The following is a 17,453-nucleotide window of genomic DNA, read 5'->3' as shown; positions in this document are numbered from 1 at the left end:
CGGACGTTTCAGAAATGATTTCGAATCGATAACTATGAATCTTCTGAAATTGACGAGATAGTTCATAAACAACACGTTACATATCCGGACACTATACGGACATCGTTTGAACATTTCGACGGAAACAGAATCCATTGAAAAACGAAGAAAAATGCATGTAATGCATAAAATAATATCTAGAAAGAAACTATAAAAAAAATCTCGGAACGACCCAACGTAAACAATGATGTTCATATCCAGACAAATAAAAATAGTTTTCCAATGCGGTGGATACCCTTTTTATCCGCCTTTCAATTAAAAAGGGTCCTTCATTTTGTTATAGCTGAATGAATATATTTGGATCCGAAATGCTGAAATTTGATATCCATTATTATATGTATACTATAAGAAAATAAAAAATGAAAAAGATCAAAGGTGTATAAAATGTAAAAAGAGTCACTAACGAGTAAAGTTATTTATTGTACTTGAAAAAGCAATACGATCATAGTTTACATAGAATAGAATTAGTAGTAATCACTAATTTATTTATATTCATTATGCTTTACTTAGGTGAGGTTTTGGAATAAGTGTCAAATGTTCGGACTCCTTGGTGTTTTTACATACGATACAAGGTGAAATAGTTTTCCCAATAACACCTGTTTATCTTTCAACATAAAACTTTATAACTCATAAAAGGTCATTTGACAAAATTCAAGCAGATTCTTGATTTTCTTTCTTTTGATTTGAGATCCAAATAATACCAATGCAAATATAAGGTAAAAGTCCGAGTCAGCCTTTCCCGCCATTATTTATGAATCAAATATCTTGAAAAGGAGCTCCATGACCTATCAACATTTTTAGCTTATTTTGATCCTTAACTAATATTCTTCAAGTTTAAATAATCAATTTTGAATGCTTGAGTTATTTAATTTTACTTTAGAACACATCCTGAAGCTACCAAATTAATGATGCCCTCGGGGAATAATCCAAGAGCAGTAAAGTGTCTTCTATGGAGAACTTGACATCGACTTGATTGTAGTAAAAATTAAAATTACAAAACCTTGTACAATCATCACGCATTACGATATCTCGGACGTTCGAAAAAAAGATATTATACTCGTCCTGGTTTGGAATGTTATATTTGCCACTTGACATTAAGCTACCAATACAAACAATAAAGCGTCATTGTATACTGAGAGTCAGTCAGTTCACTATTTCCAGATGATACCTTCTCATACTTTTCATTGTAAAGTACATAAATAATCAGTCATTGATGCATTTATTTATTTTTTCGTTCTTTTTTTAACAAAAATTCGGCTGTTTGTGTTCTTTTTTAAAATGTTTTACATTTTTTTATTTAGGGGCCTTTTAAAGCTGACTATGCGGTATGGGCTTTGCCGTATGTTGACCTATAGTTGTTAATGTTTATGTCATTTGATCTCTTGTGTATTATTGGCAATAATACTACATTTTATTTTGATAAGCATATCTAACGTATCTGCTATCGATGTTGCCGTCAAACTGTGTTGTCAGCTAGCCTGATATATTTAAAGTGCTGATTTTTTTGTGATGCGTCAACATTTTGAATAAAAGAAATCATGCTTGCACTTTAAATTAATGCGGACAAAATTTTGTACTTATTGTCTACCAGTATTGCTGTCATTTTTATTAGACAATCCATCCTGACATAAAAATAAATTGTAATCTGTCATCATGATTATGCGTCCATATGAATTTAAAGTGTAAATACGACCAGTTTAGGTTGGTGCAGTTAAATGATTCTGTTATGTAAACTAGTCTGAGGTGTCAAAACTACTGAATTTGTTTGACAAGCCAATAGTTTGAAAAAAACGTGAACATCTTGGCACACTTAATTGATGAAGACAACATTTTGTAGTCATTGTGTTACAATATTATAGTCACCTTTATCAAACGACCAATCCTGACATAATAAGAATTAAAATTACTGATTTATGATACATTCATGTACATTTTCAAAATAAAGTGCACATATTTTTCGTTATACAATCCAGCCCGAGGTCTCAAGACTATTATGACTATTGTTATGATATCAAAAAGAAGATGCGGTATGATAACCAATCAGACAACTCTCCACAAGATATCATATGGCTCAATATCTTCAATTGTTTTTACATAGGCGGTAATGGTAACGGTTTTTCCTGTAGCTCAGTCAATATCGTAAACTTGGATATGTATAATAGCTCGTTTCGTGACATTTTCACATATGTGGTTAAATTTTCGGGGTACGAAGTGAGATTACTTTTTCTGTAAATTAGCAAACCCCGAACATCCTTTTGTGATGCGGCTCCTTGTGGTAAAATATCCCCTTTTTAACACAATCAGTTCTTTGAAAATTTAAAACTTTGAACACATTCAATAGCTCCATAGTTTTTACACATTTATTCTATGTTCCTCTACTTTCCTAATCACCACAAATAATTAAGTTCAGTCATTTGTTAAAAATAGAAACTTTCCAATATCACTACACAGAGATTTTTTCTTTACACGTGACTTTTGAGTTCCTCATTTCGAGGCGCATTAGGGATGTTGTCCCATATTGCAATCCATAGTTCTGATTTTTCCAAATATTTTGATGTGATTATCATCGGTATGACATTCTGAATAAATCTGTGTATTTTTGTCCATTTCTGAAAAAAAAATAAAGCTGTTTCAGCACTATAAGGCAATGACACTTTTATCGCTATATTTATTTACTTTGAATACATTTAGTGTATGCATAATTAATTTCTTCCAGTATACCTTCATTAGTCAAAAGAAGGACAAAACATCTGAATGTAACCTTAAATTACAACACACAGACCCTGTTAAAGCATTCAATAAAATTTTATGGTGCCTAAAAGTGCATTTTGACAGAGAAATTATGCAAAAATAAAGATTTCATTAAAAAAACACCAAAATACTTAATTATTCTAGCCAGTGGAAACCTTGTATGTTATACTGTAGAAACCACTACAAACTACTGTAAAAGTCATTTGAATCATATAATTAGAGTGCAATGAAGTGCAAATTTTCAAAACTTGTTCTTTGACATAATTCTATTTGAGAAAAAATGTTTTTTACATGTATTTCAGTGAAAAATTATATCAGTGAGATATCGGCATGAGGTTTTAAAGGAAACATTGTGGCATCACACGTAATATGGCGTCATTAAGTAACGACATATCAAAATAATGCTAATTATGTTTGCAGTGTTACATGAAGAACAGTTGCCGCAAGGTTTAACTTGAAATATGGAGTCGAAAAGATCAGTAACCAAGCATTTTCATTTAATGCCAAGACCATAGCAACAGTTTTCATATCAGTATATTTTTAACATACCGAATGTAATTTGAATTGCATAAATACCATAAATAAACAATTTAGAGCTTGCCAAATAAAACAAAATGCTTACCAGTTATTCAGGACTTTTTAAAACCTATAGTTTGCCATCTCAGGTTAAAAAGTAATGATATGTCTGGAACTGAAATAAGACAAAAAAATTACGCAGGCTGTGTTATCATTTGGTTTAGATACATAAGTATTATTGAGAGAGCAAAAATCAAATTCTTGAAAGTTTTATCGCAAAGAAAGAAAAATGCTTATCCCTTGTGGCTTATCAACCTTCATTTAAATCTTTTATATTAGCAGCAACGAGTGCTAGCTAACTAGCTTAATAGTTGAAAAGGTGCAGCAATATTGTTTTCAAATGTTTTGTTGATCCTCCCCCTTTTTCACTGAGAAAAGACAATATCTTGTGATTTGCTAGTGTTCATTACAAATAATAATTCATGATTTCCTTAATACATGTACATGTTTGACTGTTTATTAACTGCATATGATATCTACTGACCATGGGTCAAATTATTGGATAAAAGCACATGTGATGATGTATTTCACTTTACTCGTATGAAGTGTGTTATCTCCCTTGATTATCAGTTATTCCTGTAAACCGGAGTGATAATTACATAACAAAGACTGTATTGTGTCATGTTTACTTACAGCTAAAACTATTATGTTAGTTCATGTCTTTTTCAATCATAAACAAATTCCTTTCAGATCTCTCGGGGGTGTAAACAAAGTTAGAATTGTGCCTAAAAAGAGTGTTCAGCCCCGTGCCAGTAATGCATTTTAAAAGCGAAAATTTCATTGAGTATTTGCTGGTATTTATCTATAATGGTTCTCTAAAATCATCTGGGATATCTAGGTATAAATAAGAAAATACTAACCATCATTTTCACACTTTTTCCGGGTGTACAAGGTGAAATCATCCATAGATCACTCTGAAAACTTCTGATTAATCTTTTTGTAAATTTTTGGCTCAATATCTTTAATTGTTTTTACATAGGCGGTAATGGGGTAACGGTTTTTCCTATAGCTCAGTCCATATCGTAAACTTGGATATGTATGATAGCTCGTTTCGAAGCTGTAACATTTTCACATATGTGGTTAAATTTTCGGGGTACGAAGTGAGATTACCTTTTCCGTAAATTTTCAAACCCCGAACATCCTTTTGTGATGCGGCTCTTTGTGGTAAAATATCCCCTTTTTAACACAATAAGTTCTTTGAGAATTTAATACTTTGAACACATTCAATAGCTCCATAGTTTTTACACGTTTATTCTATGTTCCTCTACTTTCCTAATCACCACAAATAATTAAGTTCAGTCATTTGTTAAAAATAGAAACATGTCCAATATCACTACACAGAGATTTTTTCTTTACACGTGACTTTTGAGTTCCTCATTTCGAGGCGCATTAGGGATGTTGTCCCATAAAACAAAGAAATTATTAACTACAGGTCACCGTACGGCCTTCAACAATAAGCAAAGCCCATACCGCATAGTCAGCTATAAAAGGCCCAGAAATGACTGTAAAACAGTTCAACCGAGAAAACTAACGGCCACTTAGAGAGCCGTGATGTAGTGGTTAGTGCATCGGACAACAAACACAAAGGTTCCTGGTTCAATTCCCGTCTGGGATAAAAATTTCAGGAACTGCATTTTCGGCTCTCCCTTGACACCATTTGCGAGTATGATCTCGAAGAAACGATGATAGTCCGTCGGAAGGGGACGATAAATGGCTGATCCGTGTTAAGAGAGAGCCATATATCTTGCACGTTAAAGACACCCTTGTAGATTTCGAAAAAGAGCAGGATAATGCCGCTACAAGGCAGCACTCGCACCCGCAAAGTGGAAAGGGAATAATATAAGTTGCAAAACTTGTTTCCCAATCCACTATAAATAATTATGTTTAAACGAAACTAACTAAAGGCCTTGTTCGTGTACAAAAAATGAAGGAAAAACAAATATGTAACACAAAAACAAACAACAACTATTGAATTAAAGGCTCCTGACTAGGAAGAGTAAATATTTCGAATAAAAAGAGTACACGAAATTGATGCAGATACTATTTGGTAGTCATTGTGTTCCAAAACCTGTCTCATCTGTATTATACAATCAATCTTGACACAAAACAACTTTTTGATTTATTATTCTGATTTGTGGACCATGTTAACTTTCACAATAAAGTAGAAGCATGGGCAGTGTTAGTCGATGAAAGCACGTGATTTTCTTATTCGAGCTTTCCTGAAGTATCGAAACTTCTGAATTTGTGTTTCTGAGCCAATTTTTGAAATAAAAATAGGATATTTTCAAAATATGGTCAGTTTTAATTGATGCTTTAAATAATTGTGATATACGAGTAAGCCAATGTATCAAAACAAATAAAAGTTTGTTACGAGCCACTATTTAGTATTAAAAGATGGCATGTTGACAATCTAAATTGATGCAGACAGAAACTTGTAGTCATGTGGTCCAATATTGCAGACTTTTGTATCATGCGATCCATCCTGACATAACAAAATACTGATTTATCATGCGATTATTATGCTATCGATCTGTAAGTCTAATGTATTCAGCAGTTGTAATTAAACCTTTTTGTTATTTTCGTCTACACTTTTGTGCATTTACTTAGATATAATATTTGAATAACCTAAATCAAATATGCTATAACAGGAGTTTTTATATATTAAAGTTTAAAAGTCATAGAGAGTCATTATTGTGTCTTAAATTTTTTGACAATCACATGTTGACAAATGACATGTAAAACTGATTTTGTAAAATATTATGATTTAGAGTTATTGTTAACAGCTTAACGTATATCCTGCGAGTTATAGAATAAAAAACAAACATAATATATACGTGTTTAGTAGAGATCCGTTCAAGCGGCACTCCAATGATCATTTTATCTTATATGATATACACCGTACAAATTCACGTAATAGTTAAGGGAAACAATGAAGTGGTGTTGTAAAAATAACAATTAATGTGTATCTTAATGTTTTAGTTTCCTACAAACCTTAAATCAGGGTCTGTGTTTTCATCACGAGGACGTTGAAAAGACACTCTGTCATCTGTACTGAGGAACTCCGACTCCATATGCTGCTGTAATATGTGTCGTTTAGAATTATCTTTTGAATTAGAAATGTTTCTTGTGATATTCAAATGATGTTTTCCTGCTTTTCCTCTTTCTAATTCGACAAGAAATGAAACACCACAACTCTTTACATTTCTATCATGTCCAACTAAATTATTCATATGTTTAGTATTGACTCCTTTCGAAACGAATTCGCCTACAGTATTTTTATTGTCAGAAACATCATTCACATTTGTTGCTAAGATGTATTGTGTTTCATTCGAAAAGTTTTCAACGGTCTCTTCCACATTTTCAGAATCTGTATCCTCCGAAATATTTTCTTCCTCACTGTTCGTTATAGTCTCTTCTTCGGAACTGTCTGCCCATTCGGAATCAGATTCTATCCAAGGTGTGATGCCTGTTATATTTTTTCTATAAATACTTTCAGCATTTTCAACAAACGTGTTGATGATATAATCTGAATGCATATATCTGAGATGTTTTCCTAATTGACTATAATGCGCAAATGTTAACGGACATATACTACAGGGAACGCGTGGTTGTTTTGCATGGATATAAAGATGACCTCTTAAACTGTACTTATTCCCCAAAGGGATACGACAAAATGAACACCAATGTTGTCGTTCCATGTTGCAATATGAATTGTTCCGTTTCTTGTAAGACCTAAAAAAAAATGTCATTGTAATGTACTCTCAATTTTCTTAGTAATATATGCAAATACATTAAGTAACTTAAAAGATATAATATGCATTTAAAAACTTTCAACCAACCGTGTCGACAGTGTAGTTGAAAAATAGACGGCGCTTGTGTGGTCGTGTTTGACATTTGACCAAAATTAATATCATAACTCAAAGGTTGTATTCCGTTCTACTCTAACTTTAAACACCAGGATGATTGCATTTGAAACACATTTTTTTTTATAAATTGATGCACATTTTACAGTTCTAGAGATATCCTGACTACGTTTGCTAAAACAGCGCATAATAAGCGAAAAAAGGAATTGGTAAAATAATTAATTGATTGATTTGGATTGATAAATATCTAGTTGCAAACATTTCATGCATGTTAAGGACAAGAACAAATCCACAATGCATACACAATGTTTAACCTGTTACAGAGACTGTCCGAGACGAAGATGGACGTGGCTGAGTACCTGCTCATCCCGCAAAGCCAAACGGACACCCTTTTTTGACAAGGGCACCACGAGCAATCGGATAAAAATCTAAATGACTATATTTCTATTCATCTGTCACACGTAAGGTGATTTAGGAAATGCATGGGCTGGACTAGTACTTACTGTGAAAATACCCTTAGCAAGGACATGATGAAAATGTAAATTTTGTCCAACAGTACTTTGCAAAAAGGTTGTGTTCAAAAAGTGAGAAAAAACAGCTCACCCTAAATAAATTATACGTACTATCAACCTGTGTAAATGAATACTCTATAGCAAAATTACATATTACTATTCATTCCATGCTACACACAGTTTATATTTCCCACATTATCATGACCTTTAAACGAACTTACACAATACCTTTTTGTATGGAACTAGGACTAGATAGCTGATTATATATTGTGCATGGATGCTACCTCATTGACTTATGAATATTGTATGGTTATTTGTACAACGAAAGTAATTAAAAATTACGGGCCTCACAAAAAACACGAAGGTATATTTTGCACATTACCAACTGGATTAATATGATGATATGATGATTAAATGATATTTCATCGAGATATATTTTGTCAGCATGCAATTTAAATGAACAAGCAGATATGATCTTTGCATTTTGCAATCTTACTTAAACGTTGTTTACTAAAACCCTATGACTTATATGTCTTTATTGATAACGGTTAAGGTTATCCTTATAAGTTATGACCCAGCGAACATGTTTGTTCATACCATTATTTTACTATATGTAACGTTATATAAAGTCAACATAAGTATACTCTGTTCAAAAGTCATAAATCGATTGAAAGAACACAAATCCGGATAACAAACTTAAACCGAGGGACACACATCAACTATCTAAGAGGAAAACAACAAAACAACAGACACACTGACGTGCAACAAAAACAAATGCCAACATACATATAAACGAATTATAATAGATAACAACTGCCATATTCCTAGGTACAGGATATCTACAGGATGTTTTGTCTACAATAGACTCATCTATGACCCTCAATACTGTTAATAGAAAGCCAACAAATGTACGAAGTTGAAGAACACTGAGGACCACAAATTCCTAACATTTTTCAAAATACAAAACAAGTAATCGATGCCTGATGTATAAAAGCTTAAGTATTTCAAACATTCAAAGTTGTGCTAACTATTAATGTATAATTATGATAATTTATTTCAACACATAATTGCTGAATACTGGGCTCGTGATACCCTAGGGCAATAAAAACTCTAACAGCAGTGGAATCCACCAAGTGGTTGTAAATAAACTCATCATAGATACCAGGATTGATATCTTGTATTTGCACCAGACGAGCCTTTCGTCTACAAAAGACTTATCAGCGACACTCGAATACAAAAATGTTAAAAGAATCAAATAAAGTACGAAATTGAAGAGCACTGATGACCAAACCTCCTAAACGTTTTGTAAAATACAGCTAAGGTACTCTATTTCTGAGGTGAAAAAGCCTTAGTATTTCATATTTCAAAGTTGTTTCCACTTTTAGTTTATAAGTATGACCATATCAATGATAACTCATGTCAACAAAGAAGTGCTGGGCTGTCTTATGTGGAACTTATTACGTAATGTTAAAACCATATAAAGAATAGACAAATCATCATTACGTAATAACAAAACCACATTAGGTAATGAAACAACTGCATTATATGGAACGCCACAGCTGTCTTATGTGGAACTCTGATATGTATAGATTATCGGGTTTTCTACACATTGATATCGTAGAATATCAGCCGCGAGCCACAATGTGAACCTTTTTGGCGAGTGAGCGTAGCGAACGAGCTAAAAAGTTTCACATCGTGTCGAGCGGCTGATATTTTACGATATCTATACGAAGAAAACCCGATTATCTTTTTATCGTTCTATTACTGGTCGTTTCTTTCTCCCTAAGACAGTTTAACGCTTGAAAAAAGCACGCTTGATAACGTGTCCTCTCACATTGTGACGTCGCTGATAACTTCTCCTCTCACATTGTGACGTCACTGATAATGCCTGGTCTCGTTTGTAAGTCTTGATACGAGAATTACGGAGCAACAGAGCAGGTTGATATAGGCAGAGGGAAGGACGATAAAACGTTATGTTGTCCTACTATAACTTAATTATATTTTGTCTTTACTTAATATGGTTTTGACATTACATAATGATAAAGTTCGGGTTACTGTTAAGGAAAACTATGAGTCAGTCTTCGATTTCGAATTCAAGCCATCATTATAAAATTAAAGTTCTAGTAAGCATTGCGTTTCGAGTTGAACTTTAGTTTGAGTCACATCTAAGGGTAGAGTTCTAGTTATAACTTTGAATCTGAGTCACTTTTTGAGGTAGAGTCTGAGTAAGATTCGAATTTAAGTCTCATTTAGATTAATTAAGATTTCGAGTTGAAATTCGAGCTATCTTATATCAGTTCGTATTTAAATTGTCTATCGTGGACCAAGAGCTTTTGCTAGGGCTTCCGAAAAGACGGCTCCGAGGAATGCGTACAAACTGAGATAAACAATGTTACAGTTTACAAAACGCAACATAGAAGTTGAAATAAAGTTAGACGTGAGTGCCATTTGCCACCAGAGTTTAAATGCAGTGGATGTACGAAATCATGTATAGGCAACCGTACAGCCTTCAACACATCGTATAGTCAATCTACAATATGACACACATGATTCAACGACAACAGTTGAACTTCATGATCCTGACTTGGGGCAAGTTTATAAAGAAAGTGCACGTGGCGGAGTTTAACATGTATGTGAGCGCCAAATATTAACTAACATCGGACTGTTGTAGTAGTGTAACAGCACAACATGAGAACAAAATGTAAAATAGACAAAAATGATACTCCCCGCAGTTCACTCTAAAGCAACTGTATTATAACAAAGTCAACGTATGACTTTTCTTTGGATATGATTGTGTCTGGGAGACACAATTGCTGCCCCTGCAGATGCAAAGTGTAATTTAAAAATAACTATAACATTCAACTGCTTATACCCAAATGCACACCTTCAATATATGTTCAAACAGACAGTAAAGAGAAATCTTCCTAAGATTCAAACTGTAGGATAAGTTATGCGGAATAACTATATACCCATAATGGGACGGACGGGCGGATGGGGGTGAAACATTATCATCCCCCTCCACACACACTTTCAGTTGCAGGGGCATACAAAACAGTTTCAATTGGCCGACTCAATAGATCGCTATGACTGGGTAATATAAATACATCGGGGTGATCTCAGGTGCTCCAAAAATTTAAGAGATTCTGCTCAATGTTAGGCACCCGTCGTGTTATTCGTGAAAGTACAAACCCAGCGATTTGCTTTTATTTGGTAGTTCACATTCGAGGAAAAGATGACGGTATTATGGTTACGACAACTTGAACTTATCCGTCGTCACATGTGAAACAGATATTCAAAAAAAATAATATCTCAATTAGTGAGAGGTAGATCAGAGAATTCAATTGATAATCAAAGTACGGAATTACTGAAATTGGATGACCGCAAGTTCTTGTGGATGGTCCGAAAAACACTTGTTTCAGAAAAAAAAATCACATCTCTATACCTGAAAGTGAGGTTAATGTACAGATATAATCAGTATACTTTGGTTTATTGTTATATATTATATTAATACTTGGATATTACTGGTACATGTACAAATTATTTTGATGCATTTGTATATCATTTTATTCTACTATATTGATAATAGTGCAGTGTAAGTATTTGTTGGACGCGTCACTCTTCTGTAATAATTTGATTTTTCTAATAGAATGGATTTGAGTCACAATTTGTAAAACTAAACTATTACAGGCCAAAGTAACATTGTATAACAATTTTTGTCTTTAAAAAAGATGTGTGTTGAATATGCGACTGTGTTTTTATGTTTTCGAGTGAACAAAAAGAAGATAAAAAGATGTATGCCTTGTTCACACGTACATTTATTCGAATTTAATTTGAATCAAATACGTATCGAATTTGTTAAACTCGTTCACAAACTCCTCTTATTTTTGGTTCGAATAGATAGAACTGAATTATACGCATTATCCAATTCGCATTAGAAATGCATTGTCGTTCGAGTTAGTTAATTCGCATTAATTCAAATTGAACGATGGTATGGACACTTTCTAAATTGTAAATCGATTTAAGTTATCAGTAATTTATTGATAATGCGAATTTAAAGTTTACGTCGTTAGGACATTAAAGCGAATTTGAAGCACATTACAATTCGTATTAGAATTTGCGTTGTGAGACCTGTAGCGTTTCGAATGCGAATTAAACTAATTAGAATAAGACCTCGATCACACGTACATTCGATTCGATTGCGAATCGAATTCGCTAATTGCGTTATCACTCTCTTCTTTTCCTAATCGAATAAGGATTGGCTAATTCGCATTAATTCGAATTAATTATACGGTGGTTTCATTGATTATGCGAATTAAAAGTTAACGTCCGTCGTTAGGACAGTAAAGCGAATTTGACGCGCATTGCAATTCGTATTAGAATTAACGTTAGGACATAAAATGTTTCGAATGCGAACTAAACTAATTACTAATTCGGTATTGTGTGTGAACGCAGCATAAGTTAATGCAACTCAAATGCGATTAACTTGTGAACGCAGGACTTTTTCTTTTTTTGTTGTTGCAATTTGTAACTGACAACGAAAATGTAATCGTGTTTGGGTCGAAAGTTTATCGACTATTTGTAACCTCTGAAATAAGGGTCGACATAACAAAGAACTTCATAAAGTTGAACAAATGAACAAATATATAATTTGATGCCATTTGATTAAAAGTAAATTTTAATATACAATAAGGGGACGACCATTTGATAATTTAAAAGACCAATTTGTAGGATAAAGCAAAACATGTAATTCACATAGTTGTAATTCACAAAGTTAAGTATCTGGCGGCTTTATTTTTTAGCGATGTTTTGCCTACAGATAATTTTTCATACCTGTCAATTATTTGGGTTGTCAAATTAAGTTAAAAGGGGGCTGATTATCATTGATACAACTATGTCAGCTAAGTTTTTATAACACATTATAACTACAACTTGATGTATCTCCTAACTGGAATACAATTTAAAGAAGTTCATAAAGTTAGATATAAAGTTCTTAAATAAAATAAAACTCATGTTTAAAACAAAATTACTAAATTAACAATTGAAATGCAAAACTAAGAGAATAAAGAAGGGCAACAAATGAACAAAAGACAAACACGGCAACAGATAAAACCCAAAACAACAAACACAAGACAGATAGCACTGAAAACTAAAAATTAATGAGAAACATGGATCCCGAAAAAATGGGGCTACGTAAGAGAGTGAACAGAACTTGCTTCTTGCCACTCGCCGTGAAAACAATTTGATGTAGACTAGCTTTTGCTTTTGAAATTTCCTACATGAAGCGTTTGCATTTATGTATTTACAGCCCTGTAAAAAAATAGAGGTAAATGTTCCTGAGACAGTATACCTTAAGTTAAATCAGGGACTTTCATACTAACGAGACTAGTCTCTATTGATTTAAACTGATTGTTAAGCCGCCTGTTAAAACTACCACCAAACAATAAAGTTAGTTTCGTATCTCTGATATACGATGCTAGTAGTTATTTGCGTATTTCACAGTATATTGTTAATATATAAATATAATTAGTTGTTAATACAAAATCTTTTTAATAGTCATTTACGATGACAAAAAATATAAGATTTTGAAAGAATGATGAATTATTAAACTTAGACGTATCGTTTTAGTATAGAAAGTCCCTGGTTAAATGAAACCAATTTTTTGACATTTCAAGTAAATTTATATTCATACATTGTATTATATAAAGATTTGGCCAATTTTTCAAGAAAACAAATATGAAAAAAAGACGAATTTTGAGAGAAACCTGGTGCCATCTCATACTTAAGAATAGTGTGGCGTAATCAATTACATCTAAGATTTGATGGTCAGTTCTTATTCAGTTTAATGATTTTTCATCTTATTTAATGTGACGCTTTATACGATACATTAGTTGCACAGTTGAACTGCAATAGCATTTACAAGTTTATCCAAATACTTTAAGACCATTAATCAATGCCTTACATAAATTAAGAACATGTTTATAGCTCGATCGTGTGAGAAACTTTATGTATTGGTCAGATATATTAGAGTAGTAGCTTGAAGTAACATGTTGTTTTATAGAGCTGATATTTAGTAACGTTTTGTATTGGAAGTTATAATTGTGAACCTTCAAATATTTTATAGATATACATGTACTTTTATAAGATTAAACATGTGAACATTAAGGAGACTTAGTTCAATTCTAACAGTTACTTTATTGTGGCATATATACAATAGCTATTTCCCTATATTAACGGGCAAGATGGAGTTATCGTTCCCGGATTCATATTCCCGAAATAATAACTTGTAGTACAAAACACAAACACACACACAAGAAAGCTCCGTTATATCTGGTGGAGGATTCGGATTGAATGTCATACAATTTAAGAAATAGATAAGTAACTGAAATACCTGGAGACGAGCATAAATCCGCGGAAGCTAGTGGTGGAAAATCGGAGACAAAGGAACCCCAATTGGATGAACTTCTTATTACCCTCAATAAAATGACTCATGTGATGGAAATAAATACAAAACGTGGCAACAGTGCGTCAAACATCGCTATGGATACTTTTTCAGGACACCCTTCCGAAGATGCAAAACAATGACTGGAAAAATTTGAGGCCTGGATTGTTTTTAATGGCTGGTTACAAAAGATTAAAAGACAAGTTTTTAGCTGAAAAGTGACAACCTAAGCCCTCCGTATATATCAAAGTTGACATTATTCTGGAAAATCCTTTTGATACAATCTTGATATATTCAGAGTCTTAGAATTCCTCGAATGTTATGGACATTGAGAGAATAGGGGGTCTCACCGTCATTTAAGCGGTCTCATGTAGGTTTTGCTATATATTTTGAATATCCAACTGGCACCTTGGGACCTCCATAAACATAGAAGACATGAAGTATACCAAAATTCCTTTTAGTCGTACTTGTATCATTCTATCTATAAATGTCTGTTTAATATTAAACGGATTGAGAGATCAGAGGGCTCTTATTATTGCCCTGTGCCCTTTGTCCAGAAGTTTTGACAATTTTTAGCTGAAAAGTGACAATCTAAGCCCTCCGTATATATAAAAGATAACATTATTCTGGGAAATCCTTTCGAAACAATCTTTATATATACAGAGTCTATGAATTCCTCGAATGTTATAAACATTGAAAGAATAGGGGGTCTCATCGTCATTTAAGCGGTCTCAGGTAGGTTTCCGATATATATTTTGAATATCCAACTGGCACTTTGGGCCCTCCGTTAACAAAGAAGACAAAGGGTTCACATGAACCTTAATACTTTATTTGTTATTATGATTTTCAACTAAATTTGAATATCGAACTGACTGCTAGCAGCAGGTTGGATATTGAATATCGAATATCGAATAACGAACCGGCTGCTAACTTCACATCCATCAAATATTGGTTGTTTCACTATTTTTTGTGAAAACTTACTTTTGGTAATACATATATAAGGAATGTAATATACTTTTACAGACGGTAAGATTGAACAAAATGTTACATCAATTTAAAAATCGTCCAATTCACTCAATTTATATGTTCACATGATAATAAAGTTTGATGTCAAATATAAGCTGACACATCACTCTTTCATCTGATATCAATTGTTTGATGATATCTTCATTTTGGAATTTTATATAAGCGTTCCAGTGTTTGAAAATAAAAAAGAAAAAAATACCGTAAGTCCCACTTTAACGCGATTTTACAACAAAACAACTGCTCTACGACAGGGCTTAAATGAAAGTATAATATTTACTCTGTCTTCATGTTGATTTTCAGCCGTGAGGTATATCGGTCCATTAAACTTTTAGGTTAAACGACTTTTCCCGATTTGTCACTCCATTAACTTGGAGAAAAGTTATATTAACTGCGCTGAACGTCACTTGGATATAACAAATGGTTTTGGTAAATGAATATTTTGCTTTTTAAAAAATACATTTTTTTCTCTTATAAAATGGGGGGAAAAACATTACCGTTGGTTTCAATAAATATCAGTATTTTTTGTAACGTCAATTAAACCACGCACTTACCATAAAGACATTAATTATACAGATTTAAAAAAAAAATATTGTACTTTATTGGCGCTGTTTTATCTCCAACACATTAATGAATTTGAATACAAATTTCAAATGAATTAAATGAGCGACATACAAACAGGTCTTAGTTATCTTTCAGTGAATGTAATTTTAATTTGATGTTTTAAAGATAGTATAAAGTTAGTTAGTTAAATGAAGCTTCAATTAGATAATGTTTAACTGCTATTTTGAAGGTTTTGTAAATAAAAGGATTAGCACTTTACCTTGGCTGCCAACTGCATTATTGTTTGAAGTGAACAATATTTAATTCTAACATTCAGTCCTCTACAGATTTTTAAATTGATCATAATTAATGTACCGTATCAAATATGGTTGAATGAGATTCAAAACAAAATTTAAAAGCTTTCTCCGAACTAACTTTATCACAACAAGGTTCAATTACATTTTCTAGAGGGGGCTTGTAAGCGTTATTTCATTCCACCCTGTTTTTAATCCGGGTAACTGTTTTTCGCTAGAAAATATTGGTTGTGAATAGTGTGAAAGCGTTGATTTTGATATCATTGTTTTCTTTATATAAGACCCGTTTTCTTGTTTACATAAATTATTAGATTAAAGGTAAAATAGTTTTCAAGGAACTAGTTTGATTAATAGATATTGACATCGGCGCGGGACGTTTGCGCTTTTTCATAGGACATTAGCGCTTTTTTTTTTAACACTTGCGCTTCAAATCATAGGACATTTTCGCTTTTAACAAAAGGACATTAGCGCTTTTAACATCAGACATTTCGTTTTTGCAATATTTGGTTTTTATGACTATCCTCCTCTTTAATCCGGGTGGGGACCGGCATGTGTGACCTGGCAGAGTTAAATTAATATTGTTTCTTTATGGTTAAAAGTTAAAAAAAATCATTTAAAAGAACATTTGATAGAGCATTCATGTCATAGCACATTGATATCTGTTTAAAAGTCTTCATACACTGAGCGACAAGTAAAAATTCGAAAGACATTAAAACCCATTCAGTCACCACAGGTCAGTTTTCGCTTGACATCTGAAGCCCAAGGAGTGAACAAATTTAGCTCTTGTTATCTGTTCTGATTGATATTTCGCCCACATTTCAAATATATATTCAAGTTTCTCTTCTAAAATCTTGACAAGGGTGCCTGTTCATCAATATAACGAATCTAATGTAATTCACAGACTGTTGTTCAATGATACTATTCAAAAAGAAAAGAAAAAATAGCAGGATTAGTCGAGTAGGACTGTCCATTATAGTGGGCAGGGAAGGGTTCTGGACCATTTGTCGTACTAATGACAAATATAAATTAAATTATTTACGTAATAATTTCTTCTCATTAAAATTACAGGTAGACAACTATAAGTGCAAAAGCGCAAATGTCCGGTCAATTTAGTACATGTAAATCAAAATTTAAAGCGCAAATGTCCATAGTATTTGAAGCACAAATGTACAAATGTACTATCGTTTTACAGGTAAAACATCGCAAACGTCATGTGCCCTCAATAAAGAAGATTTTATATCGAACTGTACCAAAACACAAATGCACAGAAAAATCCAGTAAATATGAATATAACAATTAGTGACAATTTAAAAGCATACGATTTGATTAGAAAAAAATATCAAAATTTGTAAATTTGTAAATAAAGTATTATATTGTGTTATCATGTGTTAAA

General features: G+C 32.7%; 1 protein-coding gene and 1 long non-coding RNA gene across 3 annotated transcripts in view; both read right to left on the bottom strand.

Moving 5' to 3' along the window:
* LOC143071129 (uncharacterized) overlaps nucleotides 1-17,453 on the bottom strand; it is a 350,370-nt gene that overhangs the window by 27,542 nt on the left and 305,375 nt on the right. Inside the window, exon 2 of one of the 2 annotated variants that reach the window (XM_076245265.1) lies at nucleotides 6,358-7,098. The exons of the other annotated variant lie outside the window; for it this stretch is intronic. Within the exon in view, the coding sequence (XP_076101380.1) occupies nucleotides 6,358-7,064 (707 nt within the window). The 5' untranslated portion in view covers nucleotides 7,065-7,098. The remainder of the gene's footprint in view (nucleotides 1-6,357; nucleotides 7,099-17,453) is intronic. 2 annotated transcript variants of the gene reach the window in all.
* On the bottom strand, nucleotides 2,007-5,578 carry LOC143073795 (uncharacterized). The gene is made up of 3 exons (XR_012977611.1): nucleotides 4,227-5,578; nucleotides 3,413-3,481; nucleotides 2,007-2,648 (listed from the first exon to the last, which is right to left on the bottom strand). It is a non-coding gene; the product is annotated as an uncharacterized LOC143073795 (long non-coding RNA).

This window comes from Mytilus galloprovincialis, chromosome 1 (genome assembly GCF_965363235.1).
Source record: "Mytilus galloprovincialis chromosome 1, xbMytGall1.hap1.1, whole genome shotgun sequence".
Lineage (NCBI taxonomy): Eukaryota > Metazoa > Mollusca > Bivalvia > Mytilida > Mytilidae > Mytilus > Mytilus galloprovincialis.
Note: the sequence above shows the minus strand (reverse complement) of the source record. Positions and strands in the feature narration are given on the sequence as shown.